The sequence below is a fragment of the Mus caroli genome, unplaced genomic scaffold (genome assembly GCF_978045245.1).
Source record: "Mus caroli unplaced genomic scaffold, Mus_caroli_1 scaffold_16, whole genome shotgun sequence".
NCBI classification, from domain to species: Eukaryota; Metazoa; Chordata; class Mammalia; order Rodentia; family Muridae; genus Mus; species Mus caroli.
The window spans coordinates 30,636,347-30,661,910 of NW_028227271.1; the positions used below are offsets into that span (position 1 = coordinate 30,636,347).

The following is a 25,564-nucleotide window of genomic DNA, read 5'->3' on the forward strand; positions in this document are numbered from 1 at the left end:
AAGAGACTATCAATGTAGAGTAGTCCAGTGTTAAGAGTGTTAACTCATGAGAAGTTGGTTTTGTTTTGTTTTGTTTTATGCTTAGGCAAGGCTTAAATGATATTTGTTCTGGCCAGGCATGCTTTTAGTCTCAGAACTCAGGAGGCAGAGGCAGGCAGATTTCTGTGAGTTCAAGGCCAGCCTGTTTGACTTTTGTCCATTTTGCTCATGTCAGCAAGTACTACATAGAGACTCTGTCTTGAAAAATAAAACAAACCACCACCACCACCACCACCAAAATGCTTCTACTGTATGTGGACAGTTGGCCATGACCACTGTTCTCTGATCACACTTGATCATGACATCAGTAGCTTTTTCATGTAGAAAGTCCTGTCACGGGGGCTGGTGAGATGGTTCAGTGGGTAAGAGCACCCGACTGCTCTTCCGAAGGTCCGGAGTTCAAATCCCAGCAACTACATGGTGGCTCACAACCATCTGTAACAAGATCTGACTCCCTCTTCTGGTGTGTCTGAAGACAGCTACAGTGAACTTACATATAATCAATTAATAAATCTAAAAAAAAAAAAAAGAAAGTCCTGTCAGTGAACTTGGATAATTTTTGATGCTAAGTTTCATAATAAAGCAAAAATGAGAGTGTGAGACTTCTTTTGGGGGAAAAAAAAGGGAAGCCAAAGGCAATTACTTGTGGCATGTCTTAGTGACTTTTCTTTTACTGTCATTAAGACACCATGACCAAGGTCTAGAGGAAAGACTTTATTTGAGGCTCACAGTTTCTGAGGATGACTCCATGACCATGACAATCATAGTGGGTAGCATGGTAACAAGCAGGTAGCATTACACTGGGGCAGAATCTGGGAACTTATATCTTAATCTACAAGCACAAGTCCGAGAAAGCTAATTGGGACTGGTGTGGGCTTTTGAAACCTTAAAGCCCATCCCCAGTGACACACCTACTCCAACAAGGCCACACTTTCAAATCTTCCCCAAGCAATTCCACAAACTGGGGAGTCAAGAATTCAAACATAATGAGTCAGTAGAGGCCATTCTCATTCAGACTATCAAATTCCACTCCCTGGCCCGATAGCATAATATGTTTAGGTTAACTTTGTAAGTCCCCGTAGTCATCAGTGTCAACACATTTTAAATGCTCAAAGTCCAAAGTCTCTTCTAAGACTCAAAGTAACTCCCTGTAAAATCATAAATTACATACTTCCAGCATAACAATGGCACAGAATATGCACTACCAGTCCGAAAGGGAGGCATAATGATGAAATACTAGACCAAAGCAAGATGGTCACCTAGCAGGGAAAACTCCAAAATCTGTAATGCCATGTCTGATATCTGAGAGTTTAGATGGTTTTGACATGTGCTTGCTATTCATTTTGAATGTTGTGACTGGAGAATATCAGGCCACTGAAGACCACACATTCATGTCTACTAACCACACAGCAGATGTGAACTGATGCTCTAAGAAGATATATCATCTCTGTGTTTCTAGGACCTTTCCAGTCTTGTCGCACGTGTCTGCAATTCACTTATTCACGCCCCCCTTTTATTTAAAACAAATTGTTAAATCATATAACATACCTTTAGAAAGTACAGGGAACTATCTTGTTATGTTTTTGCCTGCTTTTATGACTACATAATGTTTTAAGAAAAATAAAGGTGACAAGTATTATAGTCACCCTCTTTCCTATGTGGATTGTTAGGGTCAGTGCTTGCCCAGAGTCTCGGGTGCATAAGAAAATGAAAGTGCAATCAAAGTCTGAGTTTTGGAAATTTATAATTCTGGGTTATAAGCCTGTCTCTTTAAAATTTGTTTTTGAGACCCTTTGTAAATTATCTTTTGAGTTTTGTGTATAAAGTAGGACTATTAAAGCTTGCCCTGAATAATTACATTGATGAGAAGTGATTTATATAAAACATTAGCCCTAGAACCTGACTGCTAGTAGATTCTCCTTAGACAGTGATTCTTCTATAATCATCGTAACTTTTAGGCTTTCTCTGAGGCAGTAAGATGGGATTATGAGGATGCTGGTGTCCAGACTGAATGAAGCATTTTAACAAATTAGTTCAGTATAAGAATGAATAGGTGTGTGTGTGTGTGTGTTTATTTATATATTTGAAGTATGGTATAGTCTACCAATGGGGATATATTCTGAGAAATGCATTTTTGGGAAGTTTTGTCATTGTGCAGATAGCACAGGGTCCTTGCACAAACTAAGATGGCTACATCATCAGACAGGTCTTAAGGAACAAATACAGTTTTTGCAGTCATTTTATTGACTGGAATGTAGTGTGATATTTGGCTATATAGGTATATATGCTGAAATGCTTGATCGATCTGGTTTATTTCACGAATGAAAACAGTTCTTCTGGAACTAATGGGAGAGTCACAGTTTTAAAATGATTAATAAGGGAAATGGACAGTGAAGGTGAGGAGCCCTGAGTCTTACAGCACACCCTCAGGATGTGACTGAGCTTAGTGGTTACAGAGAATGCTGGAGCAGAAGACAAGCACGCAGTGCTGTGACACTAATGGGGTAGCAGTAGAAAAATAGTGCGCAGAGAGTCCATTCAGCTATCGAAAGAATACAGGTGTTTTCAGACTATAAGTTTTAGCCTATGAACCAACTGTTATGAAGAAATGCCTTGTATAATTTTAGAGTAAAATGTTTATATGTGAGAGCGTTTTCCCTGAAGATTGTTATCATTGTCTCTTTTTTGCAACTAAATAAATACTTGGCTTTAATGAGTGGCTTAGAACACTTTATTGATTTTCTTATCTCTGAAGAGTGTTTAGACATTGCAGTTATTGACCTTCTGGACAGTTGGTTAATGCTCTGTTTATCATCAATATGGTATTGAAAGTCCACAGTGGTACCTGCCCTGAATCCTACCCCGGGTGATTGAAAGACAATAAGACCTTCCTCCTTCTAAGAAAATAGGAAGTCTGTATGGGAGTCCTAAGTTTAAGTGAAACATACTGTTTTATACCAGCTGCTCAGCAGTGAGTGTAGATAAAGGGCATTTGTGCTCAATACAGGTTGTTTTCTCCAAGCAATTAAGTAGATAAGCAGTGTCAGACACTGGTCTTCGGGGTTTTGCAAGGAAAGATCTTAATGAAGGCTGTGTGACAAACGGGATCAAAATCCTTGAACTAGCAGCGGGTAGCCTAGGAGATAATAGTTGAAAATTTGGAAGTTTTTCTTGGGCAGTAGTCAACATACTTCTCCTGCAAAGAGCCTGAAAGTGAATATTTTAGACTTTGAAGACCAAGAAACAAAATTGAAGACAATAAGAAGGTATGTGTATAGCAAGACAAGAAACCAATTTTGGCAAGCATTTGTGTTGATGTTGCTCATACTGTAACTGCGTGTAGATTTTGGTAATAGAGGTGTGGTGCAAGGGAAGGCAGACATTGTTCCACTCTAGGTTCAGAGTACATGCCCTTGTTTTCAATATCAACTGCAGATTTTTGTCTTTTAATTCAATTCTGTGAGGAAATTGTGAATGTTTCAGCTTTGCAGATGTGTTCATGCTGACAGGTATTCACACAAACTGGTGTCGTTCATTAGTGTGAGTGTGTGTGTAAATTTCTTATTATTTGCATGTATGTGATATATATATATATATATATATATATATATATATATATATATATGTATATATGAATGACCGGGGCATCATTTGCCACAGTGTGCATCTGGAAGTCAGAGTACAACTTTCAGGATCCCTTTTTCTTCTCCATTCTGGGTTCCTGGGATCAAGCTCAAGTAATCAGGTCTGTGCAGCAAGCCCTTTTATTTGCTCAGCCATCTTAGTGGCCTGCTTTTTGTGTGTTTGAAACAAAGACTCACTGTGGAATGGCAGGATTGCACCACTAAATCCGGCCCCATCTGTTTTTAATTGAACATGTTTATTGCCAGAGTTGTCACCACTGTTGCTTTATGTTAGACTTCAGGGGTGTTCCTTTGCAGATTTATAACAGAGTGGACAGTTAGGTGGGGACTGTGAGGTTGCACATTGAATTTTGAAGAACATGAATTTTTTGTGGCTTTTGCTCTGAGGCCCCCAAATGCTCTGGGAACTGGATTTATTACTCAGAGAAAAATTGTCCTGCAGTTTAGTAGAAATGCTGCTCATTTCTGCTTTGGGCTGAGGGGGGAGACCATGAAGCAGCAGAGTATTGTTGTGGCTTCAAAGCCACACACAAGTTGAGCAGTCTTAGACTGTACAAGCCCTCCTACGTTGGTAAAAGGTGCAGTAATGATGCTTGCTACTGAAGCCTGGCAACCTGAATTTCATTGCTGGAACCCAGGTAAGGTGGAAGGAGAGAACCAGCGCCACAAAACGTTTCTGATCCGCGCACTTCTGTGGAACATGCATGTGTCAAAAGACTTATAGTTTAAGTTGTTTCCTGGTGGTACTTATTTTGTGTCCAAAATTCAGTATAATTATTGATAAAATGTGGACAAATATGTAAAAAGCATTCAGCAAATATTTAGGGATTGATCATATTACAAACATTCCTGTCTTCTATTCCTTTATTTCAGGTGAAGAGTGACTACATGCTAGAAATAGCTGATCAAGTAGACCAAGAAATAGCTTTGAAGTTGGGTTGTTTGGAAATTAGGTAGGTAGTAATGCTACAGAGTTTCTGTGTCTGTTTAATTTTTATGTATTTTCTTCCTTATGAAATTATAAGTAAAATCATGATTAAACTGTGAGATATTCCACATTACTTACTATTAGATCTGCCTTTCCTAGTTGTCTCTCCTGTAACAGCCTAAAGATTACTTTTATACACACGTCAGTGTATGTGTTTCCTGTTTTCAGGCGATCCTATTGGGAGATGAGGGGTAATGCCCTAGAGAAGAAGTCCAACTATGAAGTGTTAGAGTAAGTACTGCACGTGCGGGCTGCCCATGCAGACTCTGAGTTAACTTCCTCCAGCTCATCTCTACTTAGAGGTTGCCTGACGTAATGGTCTTCTCAGGTTTTATTTGGAGGAGAAAAAGCTTCTAAAAAAAAGTACTGATGGCCTTAATCTTATTCACAAACATTTAAATGTAATGTTAAATGTCTTACAGCTAATTATGTGTGTCACCTAACAACATAAATACATTTATACTACACAAATGGATTTGGTTTTTAAAAAGTATACATTAAATTTCACTGACATGATACTTCGCTTCTGTTTTACATTGAAATTCAGAGTTACCCATATATTGGTTAATTATTCATTTTTTCTGCAGATAAATGAAGGATTCTTTTAACAAATGGAGAAATGAGAGTTATTTGCTACTCATGTATTAGAGAATGTAGAGCATGAGACAATTTCTAGTAATGATACTAGTTTGCATATTTACCTGTTGTGTTTCATTGTTTTAAACGTGTGTAAGGGAAATTGGACCTCAATAAAAGTATCTTGATAAATGTTCTGTATTTCATCTTGTTGATAATTAATTGAACCAGATAGTTAATATTTATCATTTCTGAGTGAAGCTCCATTTTACTGTTATTTACCACTATAGTTTCCATCTGTATTGTTATTGAAGTTTTTGTAGTATTTTGAGAGATGTGCTAACATAACATCAAAGTTTGCTCAGAGCTCATCTGTTGTAAATGAAGACTATAAATGGTTTTAGATTTTATTTAGACTTTCTAGGTCAGTACAAATACTTTTATAGTATGATAGTATCACATTCCCCCATGCTGAAAATAGGAGCTTGTACTGCAGATATAGTCACAGAAAAAGAAAAGTAAAAGTATTTTGGAAAAGTTACTGTTAGTAATAGGTACTTTAGAGTCATTTTGGCTATTGGTAAGCCTCTGCTGGTCCAGTCTGTCCGTCATGTTTAACACTGCCCAGAGCTAATGCAGCTTCTGCTCTCTGAGTTTAAGACATCTTGCATTTGGTTCATGACAGTATATGCCTAGCAGATAATAAATATGTCTATGAAAGTGTGACACATGCATTGTATCCACTAATTGATGAGACGAGTATAAAAGAAGTAATTTTCAGTAGAATTTTTACTGTCCTTCCTTAGTTTCAGTTTAGCAGTCACTGTTTGTTTTTGTGGTTGTTGTTTTGTTTTTAATTTAAAATAGATATATTCTTCAGCCTTAAAAGACTCCTTATTACTTAAAATTCAGATTGCTAGAACCTAAGAAGTTATTAAAGGTTGCTTTGTTTTTTGTTTTTTGTTTTTGTTTTTGTTTTTGTTTTGTCTTGTTTTTGGTGGTGGTGGTTGTATGAGACAGGTTTTCAGTTAGCCTGCTGGCTTTGAACATTAGATCCTATTGCCTTCAGTCCCAAGTACTGGGATTGCAGGTATACTGGGATTGATGAAGTATTTGGAGAAAGTTTTAGGTTCCAGTTTCTAAGTTGGAAATGAGGCAAGTTTTGCAGTACTGTTGATGTAAATCTGGTTTCTAGAAATTACAAAAATCAGGCAGCAGAGAACAAATTAGCAGAAGAGAAAGGATTGGGGTCTTAACTAGCACCTTCAAAATTCAGGTGTGGGTTCTTTTTTGTGAAAAATCAGAAAAATGGACTGTGAGATTCCTTTACAAAGGTCAGAGCTGTGGTTTTTACTACTGGACAAGAGAGGAAGAGTCAGAGCAGACATGTAAATCAGATCCTGCTTAGGAGACATGGCTGAGCCCCTGAGTGATACAGTCTGTAGCGCTCAGTTTGTATATGTATATATATGTAGTGATGGCACAGGTAAACATGGCGGCTACTGCAAGAAACGATCTTATATTCTGTGACTATAACTTTGCTTGGCTCTTTTGTATGTGCTTCACTTAAAATACCCAAGTTTTTGCACTTTTGCCACAGTAACTCTGCAGTTGAGTCATTTGTATGATGTCACTTACCACTTCAAAGGATTGGTGATAGCTGAGTGGTTGCATGTGCAGAGCCCCTGGCTCCAGGCCTAGCTTTTCTCTTGCTACTTGATGAGAAGCCTTTTGTGGTATACAGTAGTGGTCATGCTGGTACCTGCCTGTTGGTATTACCAGAGGATTGAGTTTCATGATCCCAGAACTGTGAATTGACTGTAATCAATACTGTGAAGAGGAGAGATGATCAGTCAGCATGAAACCAAACTGTAGAGCTCTTCCAAAGAACATTGGCCAAAATGACTAACAGAGTATAGGCGTTACCAGTTGGGTTAATTTGGAGTGCTTTTGAATGGGTTTTAGGTTGTTTTCAAAGGTAATAAAATGTTCTCTAGCTAGAGAACATTTTAGTTGCATTGTTAAGTGGGGCAGGATTCATATCCCATATTTTCTCAGTCTTTTTTTTTTAAAGATTTATTTATTTATTTATTTATTTATTTATTTATTTATTTAATGTATACGGGTACACTGTAGCTGAACAGATGGTCATGAGCCTTCATGAGGTAGTTGGGAATTAAATTTTTAGGACCTCTGCTCGCTCCTGTCAACCCCCCTCACTCAGTCTCTGCTTGCTCCACTCCAAAGATTTATTTATTATTATACATAAGTACACCGTAGCTGTCTTCAGACTCACCAGAAGAGGGCATCAGATCTCATTACGAGTGGTTGTGAGCCACCATGTGGTTGCTGGGATTTGAGCTCAGACCCTTTTTGAAGAGCAGTCAGTGCTCTTACCTGCTGAGCCATCTCACCAGCCCATATTTTCTCAGTCTTAATACAGAACTTAATCCTTTGGAGGAGCTAGTGGGTTCAAGGACACCACAGAAAATGCCCCACAGAATCAACTAACCAGGGCTCATAGGAGCTTAACAGACTGAACCAACAACCAGGGAGCCTGTATGGGTCTGAGCTAGGTCCTTTGCATACATGTTATGGTTGTTTAGTTTAGCTTTGTGTTCTTGTGGGATACCTAACAGTGGGAGCAGGGGTTGTCTCTGATTCTTTTGCCTGCTTTTTGGGACTCTTTCCCTCCTACTTGGTTGCCTTGTCCAGCCTTAATATGATTACAAGATGCTCCATATGAGTTTAATATCCCTGGGAGGCCTGTTATTTTCTGAAGGGAAATGGAGGAATAGATCTAGGGGAGAAGGGAGATGGCAGGGAGAGACTAGGAGAAAGGAAAGAGGGGAGACTGCAGTCAGGATTTAATATGGGTGCAGCATGCATCCATTGTAAATGAGATAAGCTTAGGTGTAGATTCTGCCATTTTATCCAGCTTTATCATCCTCTCTGAAGACGTCTACATCCACCCTGAGTATATAAACCTGTTCTTCTTTTATAGCCTGTTCTTCTCTTCTTATGTCTTCTTCCTTCCCCCACCCCCTTCCTAAATGACCACTTCCTTAACTTAAATGTTAAGTGTGTATAAAAATTAAAACCAAGTGGTGGAGGGTCCCACAGTCACTTATAACTCCAGTGTACCTTGCACCTCTAATGGTTTCCATGAGCACCCACATGTAACATAACACTCAGGCAGACACCTACACAGATACATAAATAAAAAATAAATCTTTAAAGAAAAAAAATTTATATTTGAGACAAGATTTCTCTGTTTGTCCTGGGAACTTACCCTGTAGCCCAGGCTGGCTTTGAATTCAAAGAGATCCTCCTGCCTCTGTCTCTCAAGTGCTGGTATTAAAGGCTTACTACCATTGCCCAGCAAGTGTTTCTTTTAAAACCTTTGAAATTGGAACTGGAGAAATGGCTTGGTGGTTAAGAGTACTTGCTGCCCTTCTGAGGACCTGAGGTCACTTCCCAGTACCCACCCACATAGTAGTTCACTATCACCTGTTACTCTAGTACCAAGTGATCTGACACTTACTGTCCTCTGAGGATACCAGATACATATATGATGCATAGAAATATATGTACACAAAACACCACACATACAAAAAAATTCAAAGAAAAACATGAAACCAATAAGTAGATTTCTGTTCCTACCTTTTTAATGTGTATCTTGCCTTACTTTGTATTTATGTTTGGTTTTTTGGGAAAAAAAAGTCTCACTGTGTGACTCAGAGTGACTTAGTCTCCTCAGTATTGAGGTTACAGGTGTATGCCCTGAGGTCTGGTGATTTTGTGGTTTTTTTGTTTTTGTTTTTGTTTTTAAAGGTTCATTGCTATTCTTGAGGTGTCTGGTCAGAGCACAGTCTGAGAATTACCTTTGATGTGGTGACTGTGTCTTAATAGATGATTTAAGACACCCCGCACACACTATGTAAATGCGTGAAATACACAAAAAAATGAAGAGAATTGAAAAGTAACTGGCTCGTGTGTCTCCATACAATCTCTACTTAACATGATGTTCTATTTGCTTCATCAACTTTTATAACTTTTTCAGCCTGGCTTAAAAAGTTCCTTTTTGCCTCAGAGAGGTAGAGCCTAACCCTTTCTTAGGCCTGGGGTCCATGCACAGTACCTACGCACACACTTGCATGTGCACTTATGCACTGACTTTCTAGTCAGCCTTCTTACCTGCATGTCCTGGATGTCAGCACTTTACAGAACATTAAAAGAAGCACAGTAAAATAGACAGCTTGTCATGGTGGCCATGCTGATTTACATTCATGTGTCGTTAATGTTTGCTTTCTGTTTAGAAGCTCCTTGTTCAATCATACAAACAGAATGTGTGTGTGTATGTGTGTGTTTTTGTTAAATTCTGTTCAGTGATCTCTATGTCTAATAATTTTTTAATTTTGATTTTTCTGTCTTAGTCTATTTTCTGTTTTAGATTTTATGCACATGAATGTTTTGCCTGCATGGATGTATACACACCCTGTACATGCTTGGTTCTTGAAGAAATCAAAAGAGGGTGTCAGATCCTCTGAAACGCCACTTAACAGATGATTGAGAGTCTTTATGTGCATGCTGAGACTAAAACCTGAGTCCTTTGCAAGATTAGCTATTGCTTTTAATGGCTGAGCCATATCCTCAGCCCTGGTTTGTATTTTCCATTTATTTCTTGCAAATTTTCTCTCAAAAATTTTTATCTGTATCTCCTATAAATATTATCCAACCAGCTAGATTCCTTAACTCCAGTTTTCAGATCTTTTAACTTAATAAATGATGTGTGTGCACTCCAGCAAGTGCTTATGTTCTCTTCATTTTTTATGTTCTAGAACTTTGGGACAGAGCATGCTGCTGCTGCTGCTGCTGCTGCTTCTTTCTTCCTCCTCTTCCTCCTCCTCCTCCTCCTCCTCCTCCTCCTTCTTCTTCTTCCTTCTTCTTCCTTCTTCCTTCTTCCTTCTTCCTTCTTCTTCCTTCTTCTTCTTCCTTCTTCCTTCTTCTTCCTCCTCCTCCTCCTCCTCCTTCTTCTTCCTTCTTCTTCCTTCTTCTTCCTTCTTCCTTCTTCTTCCTTCTTCTTCCTTCTTCTTCCTTCTTCCTTCTTCTTCCTTCTTCTTCTTCCTTCGTCCTTCTTCCTCCTCTTCCTCCTCCTCCTCCTCCTCCTTCTTCTTCCTTCTTCTTCCTTCTTCCTTCTTCTTCCTTCTTCCTTCTTCTTCCTTCTTCTTCTTCCTTCTTCCTTCTTCCTTCTTCTTCCTTCTTCCTCCTTCTCCTTCTTCTTCCTTCTTTGACAGGGTTTCTCTCTGTAGGTTTGTGTTTTCATTGGAAAATGTATGCCGTTATTTCTCTAATTTTCCTATCAGTGTATTTCCCCTGAGACCTCCCAGGATCTCATTGTATAGCCTTGACTATCCAGGAACTCAACAGAGATCCACCCACCTCTGTCTGCAGAATGCTGGCATTAAAGGATTGCCAACATGCTATTATACTGTAGTAGTAATCTTTTCTGCTGGCCCATAGCTTTGGTGTTTGTGCTACTGTTTGCCATTCCCTCTGCAAGTCTAGGCTCTGTGCTATCATCTTTTCCTTCATTCTCAGTAACTCTGTGTCCATATTACGTGTTGAGTTTTATTTCCCCCCTTTTTCTTTTGCATAACTGTCTTATGTTTTGTACTTGATACTAATCTTGTCATACCAGGGTTGTCTTAAGTCTTCTGCTACTCTTGACTTCCACTTAGGCCCCCAATTAATCTTAGATGATGAGGTGACTTGTGTTACACGGGCTTCATTTCTGAAAATTGCAGCGATTACTTTTGAGGAGATCCAAGGAATGTTACCACTTCTGCCTCCCTTAGTTCCCAGTTCAGTGTCCAAATGTTAGGTTTATTCATCTCTCAATATACATAGCTTCAACTATAAATTTCACTAGAGGTTCCCATAGAACTGAATGTATACAGCCAGCCAGGGCATCCTGCAGACCTGCATGTTATATTAACTTTATCAACCAAACCATCTTTGCAGTATCTCAATCTGTTTGGAGACATTACTGGTGTGTGTGTGTGTGTGTGTGTGTGTGTGTGTGTGCACGCGACTGCCTGCCTGCCTTCCTGCTCATCTGTGTTTCTTAGGGTTTCACTTGCCCAGAGTCCAGGCTGTCCTTGAACTTGGGATGCTTCAGTTTCCAAGAAGTCCGAATTATAGATATTTACCATCATTCCTGTCTTCTGTTTTCATGAAGTAGGTTGCTTATAAGAATGTTAATTTGTTTGTTGGTTTTGACTTTTTGAGCTAGTCTCAAGCTGACATTGAACTTGGTATATATCCCAGAATGACACTGAACTACTCCCTTGCATCCATCTCCCAGATGCTGGGGTTACAAGGCCATTGTATCCAACCCTAGACGTTATTTTATGTATAGTTTTTGGTGGCAAAACTCTTTTTGTCATTTTGGAATCTTTTTTAATTTCCTCATTTCTTGAAAAGTAGATTTATTCTGTTTTTACTTCTAGATTAGTAGTTAATTTTCTCAGTGCTTCACAGATATTTACAGACACCTTGCTTGTTCTTATCTTCTATCCTGCACACTGCAGAGCCAGGTCTGTGCCCTAGGAGCAGTGTGAGCTAAGGTGATACTTGTGACTCCTATCCGCCATGCCTGGCTTGCACAGTACCCAGTAAGCCTCCCTCCCTCCCATTCAAGGGCCGGCGGGTAGCATGGAGCCATTTACAGTTTGTATACTTTTCAGTACAGAAAAAATGTTCACATTCAGAATATTACATGTTTATTAACAGCTTCAAGAGCCTCTCTTTGTTTTTCCTTCTAAAAAGAAAAAAAAATCATTAAGTAGTCCATATACTTTTAGTAGTGTAGCAGTCAGATACTACTAGAAGAAAACTCAAGTGTGGTAATTTACAGAATACCCCTCAAGATTTTGATCATGTTTAAAACAATAAAATGAATATCTAACTATAGGCCCACACTATTTGGATACCTTTGTTTGTTTGCTTTTCTTTTTCTTCCCATAAACTAAACATTTTATTACTTTCCCTTTTGTCATTCTAAGCTTGACAGACCTAGGGTGCCTTTTCTTTTTTCTTTTTTTCAGAGGAGTGGTTGGTTTTTCAAAACAAGGTTTCTTTGTGTTACCCTGACTGTCCCTTAACTAGCTCTGTATATTAGGCTGGCCTTGAACCCCAGAGTTCTGCCTGCCTCTACCTCTGCCTCTGCCTCTCCAGTGCTGCGATCAAAGTTATGCACGACCACTGCCTGGCTTCTGTCAGTGAGGGTGCAGCCTCACCTACTCCTTCACATTCCTGATGGACAGACTTAATAGAAGTTAGATGAGACTTCCATGTAAATCTGAAAATGAGGCCACAGGAGGCCACAGGTTTAGATAAGAGTCACACTCCAAGCGGTAGGGTAATGCACTGTTAAAATTCTGACTTCTGAAGTGGTGTTACTGAGGGTGGAATCCTACCACCTGGAACCTTAATGTCTCGCTTTGCTGTTTTTGAGGGGAGGAGGATGTAACCAGTGAGGATAATGACAGACACGTGGGTAAGGAGTTGCTTCCAGGAGGACCATGGCCAACTTCCCAGTGGCTGCACCACTGAGGAGAGTCTCTTTCTCCCTCTGTAGCATATTAGTTTACATGGACATAGGATTCTTCACTTACACACTTAGCTCCTCTTCAGCATGTAAGTTGGGTGTAGTCTAATCAGAAGTCACAAAGGCCCGTGTGGTTTGGTTTGTGGACTTGAACATACACATGCAGAATGAGGTCTCAGACTTCAAATAGCACCACAGATTCTAAAGCACTGGAGAAACATGTAGCTGGAGAGGAGTCCTCCTGCCTATACTGCTTTTCTGTCTCTTCCATTCTGGATACCCATATGGTGTCAGTGAAGGGAAGGCATGTACAACTTTCCAAGCAAGAGCATGCTGAAAGACAGGATAATCAAACAGAGGTGAAAAGGCTCCAAGATTGACAGAGCAAAGGGAAAATAGAAACATTTTAATCTGAGTAAACAGACATTAAGAAAGTTCTGCAGGAAGGCTCACTGGCTGTAGATCCCAAATGCTAAATTGGTTGGCTTGAAGCATTGTTAGGTTTTAGAACTTTTCATACTATCACAGGTTAGTTGTTTGAGAATGTTACATGAGGAATTATAGGCCAGGCACATAGCTATCTTTCCAGCTCTTGGAAGGCCTAGGAAGAAGGATCATGAATGAGACACTAGCCTTAGCCACATAATCAGTGTCTTTACAAACAAGCAGACAAACAAACCAAGAAACCTTTTAAAAGACGAAAAACCAAAATGAAGGCATCTGTCAGAAAAAAACAGATGAGCACAAGTTACCCTATACCTTAAGTCAAAATAATCTGAACATAGAGTGCATGCCACAGGAATCCTTTTTGCAACTTGAGATTGCTTTCAGGAAGAGGCTCTGAGGTAAAGACAGTTAGATGGGCTCTGTCTTGATGCTGGGTCAGTACTGTGGGCCAGCTCTCCACACCCTTCTGTGCCTGTTCCCCTATTTGAGGAACTCTGGAGCTTATGTGGTTGTCCCCATGGAAATTGTCTTCATTCCCAGTGTTATTGTTACCATCTCTGTCCTTATTGAGGGCCTTCAGGTGCACTGGGCAGGAAGGTGCTGAATGTTCTGTGGTCACCAACACAGCTGTGTGCCTTGGCACTCTGTGCTGAGGGTGGTGGAAACATTCTGGTTCTGCTCTGCCCTATCCAGTCAGTAGGTATTTTCCACATGTGAGACTCTTGAGCACTGGAGACAGCTGCTAAAACCAGGAACAGAACTTTTAATTTAGCTAATTTACATATAGCCATTTGCTACAGTGTTGAGCAATCCTGCTCTAACCTGATATTATTGACCTGTTATTATGTGTATGTCCTCCATAGTAACACTGAAGCAAGGAAGGAGCCTAATAGCTTAGTGTCTGACCTGGGGGATTGCAATTTGGCAGTGTTCTCAAATTGTCCTTTGAGTTTGTTTTGTTTTTAATCAGATGGATTTAAATGCATTCAGGATATACACCTTTTGGTATTTACTAATATAGGAGAGTTACACTAAAAGCCATGGTTCTGTTTATTTATGTATGTTTATTTACATATGGGACAATTAGGGTTTGGGCATGAGATATGAAGTGAAATTACTGTGGAGCAGTTCCTTGTCAGGTAAAACCAGAAAACAGCAGGCCAGAGCCAAGAAAGTGACTTTTGGATGTGGTAAGTTGGTTTAACAAGGAGTCAATTGATTCGGATGCTGCTGCTCAGATTAATGAATTTAATTGGATGGGAGGTCAACCATACAAACCACATGATTTCTGTGGTTTTGACTATAAAGTGATTGTGAAACAACTCCTTTTTGTTGATACTTCATATTTACTTAGCTTACCCCCTAGTACCTCTGCAGAAAGACACCTGTACAGTACTTGAACTTAAATTTTGTCCTTGGTCCTTTTCTGTATTTTCATGATTTCCTGATCTCATGTCTTCTCATGTACATTTCATCTTCCTGGAAAACAGTGCCATCTAGTGGACAAACTGCTAGTTCAGCACACAAAAGTGGTACATTTCAAACAAGCCCAACTGTTTGTTTGTTTTTTTCAATGTGTTTCTTGACTAAGTGTTCTAAGGTTTTTAATAATAATAGCAGGCCCTAGTTTATAGCCCAACTTGTCAAAATTGTTGGGATTTCTGACATTTCTACACATTTAGTTTTTGAACCAGGACTAATCACTTGACGTATTATTCCTTTTCCCATTCTGTGATGTTGAGAAGGAGAAATGTGATTAGGGAATGAGTTAATAAAAGTCAAGGAAAGGTGGACTTTGGTAAGGCACACCTTTCATTTCAGTACTTGGGCAGCAGAGGCAGGCAAATCTCTTGAATTCAAGGTCATCCTGGTGTACAGGATGAGTTCCAGGGCAGCCAGGACTACACAGAGAAACCCCTTCCCCCAAAAGAAAATCAGGGAGAACAGCAATCACCACTTCAGATGCATTTGAAAGGTTTACTGTTACTGCTTTAGAGCTGGTGTGAGCCTGGGGAGCCAGCCCTAAAGAGGAGGTGAACTCAAGTCTGAAGCTACAGCCAACTTTATTTAGAACATTGTGAGGGTTAGGAGTCACATGAGTATAGTGTCCAGTTACAAGAGTAAGCTGCATGTGGTAGACAAATCACATTTGGAAAAAACAGGGTTTTCCATAGAGGCATATAAACAAATAGCAATTATCAGTTGTAATAAATAATCTAAAGTAAACTCCTATCTGCTACATTTGGGAGGGACACAAAAGCATTTTCCCAAAACAGTTTTGTGTTTTTGAAGAAACTGAGACTCTCGTCTTATTTTTTTGCAAGTACTCAGAAACCCCCTCACAGAGTTCCATTCTTGGACTGTGTTCCAGCAGTTTATTATTTAATTAGGCCAGTTGAGGAACTAATATGTATAAGGATCACCTCCATGCCACACCTGAGCAGAACCAGTTTCATTACACACGGCCCTTTGGGAAGGCGAATGGGACTTTTTCAAAAAGGACTTCAACAGTAGCGGGGGAACAACCAAAGATTTCTATTGAAATGAATTGTAATCATGTTTTTGTGCATAGCTACATATCTTCTTCCATGAGTTTGCTGACTGATTGGAGCTTGATTATAATTGGTTCTTTCATGAACAAACAGAAGAATAAACTACTTTTGCATTCTTTCAAGTATGTTATTACTGATTGATGCTGTTATTTTTTTTTTAATGCTGTTATTTGCTAATATGCTTCTTTCTATATTTCAGAAAAGATGTTGGTTTAAAGCGATTTTTTCCTAAGAGTTTACTGGATTCTGTCAAGGTAAGTAGAGTCTGCTTTATCACAACCTAATATTAAGCTCTGCATGTATACCTTTCCTACCGAAAACTTGCCTTTAATAAAGTGAAGTGGCGCAGTTCTCCCTTATACGATAAAGCTGCAATGGCACAGGCTGACTGGGTAAGATAGGAGTCTGTTAACTTCAGGCAAGTACATTTTTGCAGGTTCAGCCTTTCTCCATAGAACCTTGGCTTTACTTGATGATTGTAATAAACACCTAAGTGCAAAACTAGAAATAGCTCATGCTGCAGCCCTGTCGCCAAGGTTTGTCAAGTTACACAAAAGAAAAGGAATACTGCATTAAAGAATCATAGTGAATCATGAGCAGTGTGTGCACGCCTGTATGTGCATTGCTGTATCCCCACATGCATGTATGTCTCTGTTGTGTGTGTGCATTTACCATTGCTGAGGCCCCTGTGTATTACTGTGTTCCATGTCTGTCTGTGCATTTATACACCACTGGATCCTCTGTTTGTGTGTCTATGTGTGTGTGTACACCACTAGGTCTAATGTGTGTGTGTTTATGTGTGTAAGTGCTGCATTTGTGTGTCTGTCACTGTTTCCTTTGTGCATGTTTGCATTGCTGTACTCTACATGTGCACAGTATAATGGTCAATCTCTTACTTCCGTGTGGTTTCTTGGTGGCAACTTTGGAATCCTACTCCAGCAGTGCTATCATTGGAGACAGAGCAGCTCTGAATGTTGTTTCCTATCCAATCCAGAGCACACCTCCAAACACCAGGTTACGGAGGGAGAACATAGGATTTGGTCCAAGAAGGGTTCCATTTGCCAGCCTCACAGTATGGGGCATGGTCTCTTATTTCTGCAACAAAGAGTCTTCTGTAGGGATGGTGTTTGACAGATAAATATGTATATTTCAATTCAATACCTGTCTGGTAGCTCAGGAATAGGAGGACTGTAGAGGCATGGAAACAGGGTAAGCCACAGTGTTTACAACTTAACAATGCTCTAGCTAACATTCATTTAATGGCTGTGTTTTATGTATCAGTGATTCTCAAATGACGATGCCTTTGGTGACTTTTGAAAACCGCTGTCTCCTCAGATTTTCATGTGTAAAAAACATCACAAGTATGACTGCCATCTTTGGAGTCTAAGATGCTGTTTTATATTTATAAATCATTTATAACCATTATATTGAAAATAGTGACTTGAGTACAGCCCATGGTGGTGCCTGTTTGAGGCAGATATTGATGGAAGCTCAGTGGAACCTGGTCATGTCCTGATTCTCCTGCTCTGGCCTCCCTGTTCTTTATGCCCATGCATGAATGGAAAACATCTCTCCAGTCTAGACCCTACTCAGTATCTAAAGGGCTTATTTTTCTTTCTGAATTTGTAATTTTATAGCTTCTGACTTGTTTGGGTTTTTTTGTCTTCATATTTTTACACAATGGGTTTGTCTAGCACTAGGTATATAGCATATTTGATAGTTTTTTTTTTTTTGATTGAGCTGCTTTTTATTTTTATTTTTTTTGATTTTTAATATTTTTATTACATATTTTCCTCAATTACATTTCCAATGCTATCCCAAAAGTCCCCCATAGCGCCCCCCACTTCCCTACCCACCCATTCCCATTCTTTTGGCCCTGGCATTCCCCTATATTGGGGCATATAAAGTTTGCAAGTCCAATGGGCCTCTCTTTCCAGTGATGGCCGACTAGGCCATCTTTCGATACATATGCAGCTAGAGACAAGAGCTCCGGGGTTCTGGTTAGTACATCATGTTGTTCCAACAATAGGGTTGCAGATCCCTTTAGCTCCTTGGGTACTTTCTCTAGCTTCTCCATTGGGAGCCCTGTGATACATCCAATAGCTGACTGTGAACATCCACTCCTGTGTTTGCTAGGCCCCGGCATCGTCTATTTGATAGTTCTTATTTGAATGGAAAATGAACAGGTACCTGACAAATAAATAGAGCTGGAGAAGTGTTCAGAGAGAGTTCAGTGCTTCGACTGCTGCACTGTTGAGACAAGAGGCCCAGCTCCGACCTTCCTGGCCTCTTGTCTGAGCTCCTCCCACCTGCTTTTCTATAGAATCTAGGCCTGGATCTGGCAGTGTGGTGAGGGCTCAGCCCTGTTTAGTAGAGTCAGATGTGATCTCTATGGCCAGTGTTCTCTGTGGGCTTAAGTGCTAGGGCAAGAAGCTTGCAGCTTTTATAGTAGGGAATAAGGAGAACCCGATAACAAGACAGATTGAAAGCCAAGAAACAGAGGTAGAAAGAGTGGTCAAAGGGTACTGGGAATGCTTTGGTAGTTATGGTGGCTAAGGGTAGGGTCTCACGGATTTATAGGAAGCTGACTCAGAGAAGTTGTGCTTTTATGGCTGGGCATTGGGATATAAGCAGAGCTAATTTTTAGCTACCATTCTCTATAGATGCACCAGTTTCAGTTACGAAGGTTTTGAGAACCATTTTCTTCTGTTTTTGTTTTTGTTTTTTTGAGACGGGGTTTCTCTCTGGCTGACCTAGAACTCACTCTGTAGGTCAGGCTGGGCTTGAACTCAGTAATCCACCTGCCTCTGCATCCCAAGTGCTGGGATTAAAGGCGTGGGTCACTACTGCCTGGCCAAGAACCATTTTCTTAAGTGCTCTCCAAAAAAATTTTTTTAATTTATTACTTAGTATATGTATGTAAGTACATATATGTGGTTTTTTTGTATGCTAGCTCATATACACAAATGCTTGTGCATTCTTGGACATGCCACAGAACATACATGAAAATCACAATACAATTTATGGGATTCAATAATTCAAATTATTGAATTGTTAGGCTTATTGATAACTTAGGGTAAAGACCTATCTGAGCTCCTGTTTGTTCTAGAGTTAGCCATATTGAGTGGCTAAGTTTATTAATGTTAGTTTTTCTATAAACAGGCTATTATGTTTGTATTTTTTCCCTCAAAGTCAAATTGTTTTACTTGTCTTAGATTTAAATTTCTAGAAGACTATTTATAGTTAACTTTCCCATTGAATGGTTGAAAGATTATCATATCCTGGTAGAACTTGACTGAGCTGCAATGTTTCCAAGAACAGAGGAACAGGCTACATATACCTTGGGTACTGAGAATCTAGGACAAGGTCTCTTAATATTTCATTTGCATGATTAAAATCACTACACCAGTAACACTGGTAAACCCAAGATCAGGGGCACTCTATAGTTCTCATCATTCCTTCTCAAAGGTATCAAGGTCATGAGTGATAAAGAGGCCAGCAGGCTATCATTTGGAGATTAGCAACATGAATATGTATACATTCTGGACTGTAATTCAGTGAATTGTGTAATTCACTGTAATTATGTTTGTTTCTTGTTTGTACAAGGGGCAGGACTAAAGAAGTTCTGCCTACTATCTTAATAGCTCTATTGTAGATTTAAATCTAGATAGCAAATCAAAACAATCAAACCTTAATGTATCTCTTGATTATTCACAGCAGAAATCCAAGTTCAAAACTACAAATGTTGAAAGATCTCAGAGGATCTATCTAGTTCCCACGTGAGTCAGTAAGATAGCTTCCTAGAACATCAGGGGAAGACTTGAGTTTGTACCAGCCATAGTGGCTTAAACCAATGACTTGGGTGCTTGGGAGGCTAAGGTAAGAGAATCTCAAGTTCAAAGCCAGACTAGGCACATATTAAGATCTTAAAGCCATGCAAACAAGTAAATAACAACAACAACAACAACCATAACCACCTTATTTTTTTTTGTTAAGATAGCCACTGCCCGCCTCCACCTTCAGCTCCAACAGCTCATGTGATGCGTCCACTTGGATTCCTAATATTACCTAATGTTCATCCAACCTTTGCCTTCCATATTGTTCCTCCTAGTTTATGCCCTGTTAGTTTAATACCAGTTCCAAAATAAAATAAGAATGTGACCACCAATGGCTCCTTTTCTTCTTCTGTACCTACATACATTGTTGGCTCCTGCCTGAGTTAGTAGAAAGCCTCCAACTTTTTTTTTTCTCCCTACTGTTGCTATCCCTGCCAAAACCTACTTCAGAAAATACTGCTTCTTCACTCAAAGTTACCCAAGGAAGTATAGTCAGTGCTAGCAGTGTAGAAGCTAAGTTTATACTATGCCTACATTGGTCCTTTGTATTCAGACTTCACTGTGGGGTTACTGTTTCCTTGCCTCCCTGGTGTCTCACACACTGAGCTTTGTCCCTAGGAAGCCCTTGCTCCATTCCCAGGTATTCGAATAACAGGAATAGAAGTCAGTGGTTATCTGTGCAAGGTAAAACACTGTAGGTCTTCTCCCCTCTACACACATGTATATGAAGCCACAATGAGCTGTCTTCTAAAAGATCTGTTCTGCTCATACAAATTGTTTATTCTCTTTGTTATGTAACAAAGAAAATAAGATACACAAACAATAAGCTAGGATTTCAACCTCCCCAAACTAGTTCTTTACTGTGGTTTATAGGCTGCATAGAATAGTTGTGAAGGTATCCACCACAATTTGCATTTTGTTGAATGAATGATTTTTAAGATCCTTCTTATTGCTGAATGTCTTCAATCTTTCTAAAGAATAGTGCTCTGAAATTTCACTTTGTAGATCCAATAACAAAGGATTTTTACAGTTAATTATTTGTACACTTTCAGAAATGGTGTTGTTGCCTTAAACTTCTGTTGAAGTTGAATAAAGCCCTCTGTTTCTAACTATACCTTTCAAACTGGTCACAGGGGAAAGTTTGTTAATGTGTATTTTACAACAGTTAATGCTCTACTAGTTATCTGACTGAGTGAGTTTTGGTAGTAATGTAAATGGTATTAGTATGCAGGATTTTTTTTTTTTTCCTTCCCCTGTTGGTTGACTTGAAAACGTATTTTTCTAAAATTTCATCATTCAGGCCAAAACACTAAGAAAGCTGATCCAGCAAACATTCAGGCAGTTTGCCAACCTTAATAGAGAAGAAAGCATCCTGAAATTCTTTGAGATTCTTTCTCCTGTGTACAGATTTGACAAAGAGTGCTTCAAGTGTGCCCTTGGGGTAAGTGTGGAACCTTGGGGGATGGGAAATAGTTTAATTTTTTCTTAATCCACATGTACCTACATTTCTGATTAAAGGAAACATTTGTCATAGTCCTTACAGAAAAATATTGCTTGGCACTTAATTATAGGGGAAAGTAGGAAGAAAGTACATTAATTAGATAATAAAAATCATATTTTAAATAGTATGCCTATGCTCATAAGTAGTTGTTTTTAATTCTGGCCTGCAATTTCATTAGCTCTTCTCTAAGTACTAGTTATCCTGTTAAGATAATCTTCCCAGAGAAAACAATGGCTTCCTAGATTCAAGAGTAACCATAACTAGTCTTGTTCAGGCTCAGTAGTTCCTGGGTCACTGAAATTATAAATATTTTATTTTATTTGGTTAGATAGATTAATACAAACCAAGTCTTCTTCCAACCCAAGTTCTTTGATATATTTATGGGCTCATATCTAAAATCATTTCTTTCCTTCTGATACCTCTGTCCCCACCTGTTTGCTCTTCCAAAGTCAAGTTGGATCATTTCTGTGGAATTGGCAATCGGCCCAGAAGAAGGGATCAGTTACCTGACAGACAAAGGCTGCAATGTAAGTTGGCTCCTGGGAGGGCACATGGATTTGGTTGTGGGTATAGACAAATGAACCTGAGGACTGGACAGGGCATTCACATGAAAGACTATTCTGTAAGGAAACTTCTTCATTGTATTGCTCAAGTGTTGTGTGGGAGATACTTAAACTTAAGCCTTTGGAATGCCTTAGGCTTAAAGGGAAATGAATCAGACAAACTAGGTGGGGGAGTGAAAACTGACCAGGGCTATTCCGGCTTATGTTGTGAAGTCTTATTTTTTTCATTGCAATTTTGAGGATCAAATCCAGGATCTTATACACTCTAGCCAGGGACTCTATACTGACCTACACTCTTAATTTTTTAAAACTAACTTCTAGATGTGATTTTAGTATATTTGTACTGACATCGTACTTAAATAATCTTTATAAACTAATTCCAGAAAGATAAATCTTTATTTTAAATTCTGAATTTGCTGTTGCCCTTACTTACCTCCTTGAGGGAGACTGCTGGCCGGAGAGAAATCCTCAGGTTGTCTCACCAACATGTGCTCCTGTTGTGTGCTGCAGCAAATGGTGTTGAGCACATGCTTTGCTAGAAAGGCCAAAGAAACTGCAGCTCTTTGGTAGAGGTCACAGTCAGACATGCAGGGAAAGCGTGTGTGGAGTCTGTGCCACATGTTGATGAATACAGGTTGAATTGTAAGGCCTGCCAGGGTTCTGGTGTTGAGGATGTGTGCCTGTGGTTAAGACAGTTTGGTTCTGATATCTTTGTTGCAGGCTCACACTAACAGGTGTGCCAGTTTTAGTGGTATGGCTTTCTGATCACAGGTGTGTATTTGTGTTTGGTATGGTTTTCACATGCACTCCTTGCTGGCTATTCCTACTCTGTTTTGCTTCTGCCCTATAGTTCTTTCTTGTTAGTAGTTCCTGTCCTCACTGTGCCCACACATAAATGACCAGCAACTGTTGTGTGTTATTCTCTTCAATCTTATCTGTTGGATAGAAATGGATCTTAATAAGCATACATTCTGCCTCTTGTGCATCTTGTCTTTCAGCCTGCCTTCCAGTCCACCTGGCAATGATGGCCTCCTGGGACCAAAAGGGAGTAGCCCAGTCACTGAACTTTCTTATTTCTTCCTTAAGACCATGTTGAAATAAGTGTTTGCTTGTTTGTTCATTCATCCATTTCTCATGTCAGTAAGTAGTTACATGTGCTCATGTATGTGCATGCAGAGTCCAGTGGAGGACATCTTTCTCCATCATTTTCCTCCCTAATCCCTTGATGAGATTTGGTCTCTTATTGAGCCTGAAACTCATTGGCTAGGCCAACTGGCTCTTGCACTCCCAGGGCCATCCTGCCTTGCCCACTCCTCTTCCCCTGCAACTTTGAGGTTACAGGTATGTACTGCCATGCCTCTCCTCTTTCCATAGGTGTTGGGATTTTAAGTCAGGTCTTCATGCTTGTACAGCAAGCAGTCTTGGCCATTGCACCATCTCCTTTGAGTACAGAAGATTTCTTTTGTATGTATTTCTAGAAACTGTTACTTTCTCTCTAGTGGAAGAGATTCCAGGTTATAGAACTGCTGAATGTATTCAGAGCATTTTAACTTGAAAAGAAGTTACCAGTTTGCTTCTTAGAAAGGCTGGGAAACTTCTCATTGACAGTGTGGGTAAGAAGTTTTTCTACTCCTAGATTCCACCATGTTTATAGCTCTTGTCATTTTTCTCTTTCATGTGTTTTATTATGTTTCTGTTTTGGGTCTTACTTTGTATCCTAGTCTGACCTTGATTCTTTTGTGTAACCTAGACCATTCTTACACTTCAGTGGAAATCTTTGGCCTCTTGACTACCCAAATGCAGAAACTACAAGCTTTAGCTCCCACACCTGGCTTTGTTTTCACATTTGAATAAGCTGGAAGCATGTTTGCTTCTTCTGTCAATCTGATGTAAAGCAAACCTCTGGGAATGGAAGCTGTTCAGTCTTACCCTATCTGCTGCCTCTTTGAGGTCACTGCTTGTATTGTGCCTGTGTTTGTACCTGTGTTACCAGCACAGATGTCTTTCTTTGTGATTTGTCTTCTCATGGGTCCAGGAATCAGAGATCTTTTCCTTTTTCTTTCCTTCCATTTTTTTTTTCTTTTGTTGTTGTTTTCCCAAATCTCATAAACACTATGAGATTGCTATGGTATGGTATTTTTACTTTAAACACACCAATCTCAGAACTCCCACTCCATTCTACCTCTCCACTCTATCTTGACCTGGGATCGTTGGTTAACTTTGCAATAAATGCTGCATCACAGAAGAAAACTGAATGGTATTTAACCCTGAGACTCACCATGACAAGAACTTGAACCCAATGACACTATAGATCCACGCACGAAAAGTAAAAATGCTAGTTTAGTAGAAAACAAGAGATTTCATGACTGTGGCGAAGGTATTCTCCCCACATTCCCCTTTTCCTGAGACAGGGTATCTGTAGTTAGCCTAGAACTAACTTTTTTTTTTTTTGGGGGGGGGGGTTGAGACAGGGTTTCTCTGGCTGTCCTGGAACTCATTCTGTAGACCAGGCTGGCCTCAAACTCAGAAATCTGCTTGCCTCTGCCTCCCAAGTGCTGGGATTAAAGGTGTGCACCACCACTGCCTGGCTTAGAACTAACTTTGTAGACCAGGCTGGGCTCATATTTATCTGCCTCTGCCTCCACCATAGTGCTGGGATTATAGATGGGCACCACCACACCCATCATGGATGAATTTTTAAAAACACGATATAAAAATGATAACTGTAAAATTTTTGATAAGTTATGTTAAATAGAAATTAAGAATTTCTTTTCAACACAAAATGGGATACAAGCTAGGTATTTGTGATAAATGCTTTTGCTAAAAGTTCCATAGCATAAAAACTAAAAAATCATTGCAAATAGGAAAAACACAGCCGGCCTAAAGATTTCCAGATGCTCAGTACACTCTGCACTTTTCATTTATTACAGCGATGGTGAAAACTGAGGGGTCAGGACAGATGCAGCAGCAGGGCCACTTAATCCACTGGCATGAAGTGTAAATGGCATACCTCTTTAGAAAGCCCCATAGTGTCCAGTCAGCTATGACTTAATGAGTTTTAGTCATAGCGCTTAGACTTCAGTTTGTAATCATTTTTTCTTGCAAGATTTTTTGCTATCATTTTACATTTAAAGCCTCTTTTCTATCTCCGGTGTTGTAGCATAGTTCAAGATGGTGACAAACATCCCCCCTCCCCCAACTCCATTTTGTCTAGAGGTAAAGATGAAAAATGGGGTTTAGAGAGCTCAAAAGGTCCTGTTCTCAGGTGCATTGCAAAGCTACCATTATGTTGACACTGGCTTTATGACTTTTGGGGTCATTCATATCTGGGCCTGTGTTTCTTGGTGAAGCAGTAATGATTACAGCTATGGGAGAAGTAAAGGCATTGAGAAATTAAGGTGCTTATCTCCTGCCCTTTTACAGTGTAAGACTATAGAAAATGGGTCACCTTTGCCCTTTTACAGAGTAAACCTATAGAAAATGGTCACCTTTGCCCTTTTACAGAGTAAACCTATAGAAAATGGTCACCCTTGTTGGTAGGTTTCTGCCATTGTGTCTATTGCAGGGGAGCAGCTGTGTATGGCTGCACAGATACTAACTAGTTTACCCCTGAATGAGCCATTACATTTGTCATCTGCTTCTTGTTCTCCTGTTCTGCTGCACTGATGCTAGTTCATTTCCTGGTCTAACACACTGCCAAACTGATTGCTTGGTTAGATGTATGGCCCAGTGGATTCTCTTTTGATGTATTTTGTATAGCATTCTCTGTAGGTCTTCTTCCTTGGGTGTTCTGAGTCATTTAGGGT

General features: G+C 39.6%; 1 protein-coding gene across 10 annotated transcripts in view; it reads left to right on the forward strand.

Moving 5' to 3' along the window:
- The window catches only part of Ptk2 (protein tyrosine kinase 2), a 201,255-nt gene that overhangs the window by 83,736 nt on the left and 91,955 nt on the right, over positions 1–25,564 (forward strand). For all 10 annotated transcript variants that reach the window (XM_085832008.1, XM_029470110.2, XM_029470112.2 and 7 more), the window contains 5 exons: positions 4,557–4,636; positions 4,840–4,902; positions 16,058–16,112; positions 20,995–21,135; positions 21,645–21,722. In XM_085832008.1, coding sequence (XP_085688134.1) covers positions 4,557–4,636; positions 4,840–4,902; positions 16,058–16,112; positions 20,995–21,135; positions 21,645–21,722 — 417 coding nt within the window. The remainder of the gene's footprint in view (positions 1–4,556; positions 4,637–4,839; positions 4,903–16,057; positions 16,113–20,994; positions 21,136–21,644; positions 21,723–25,564) is intronic.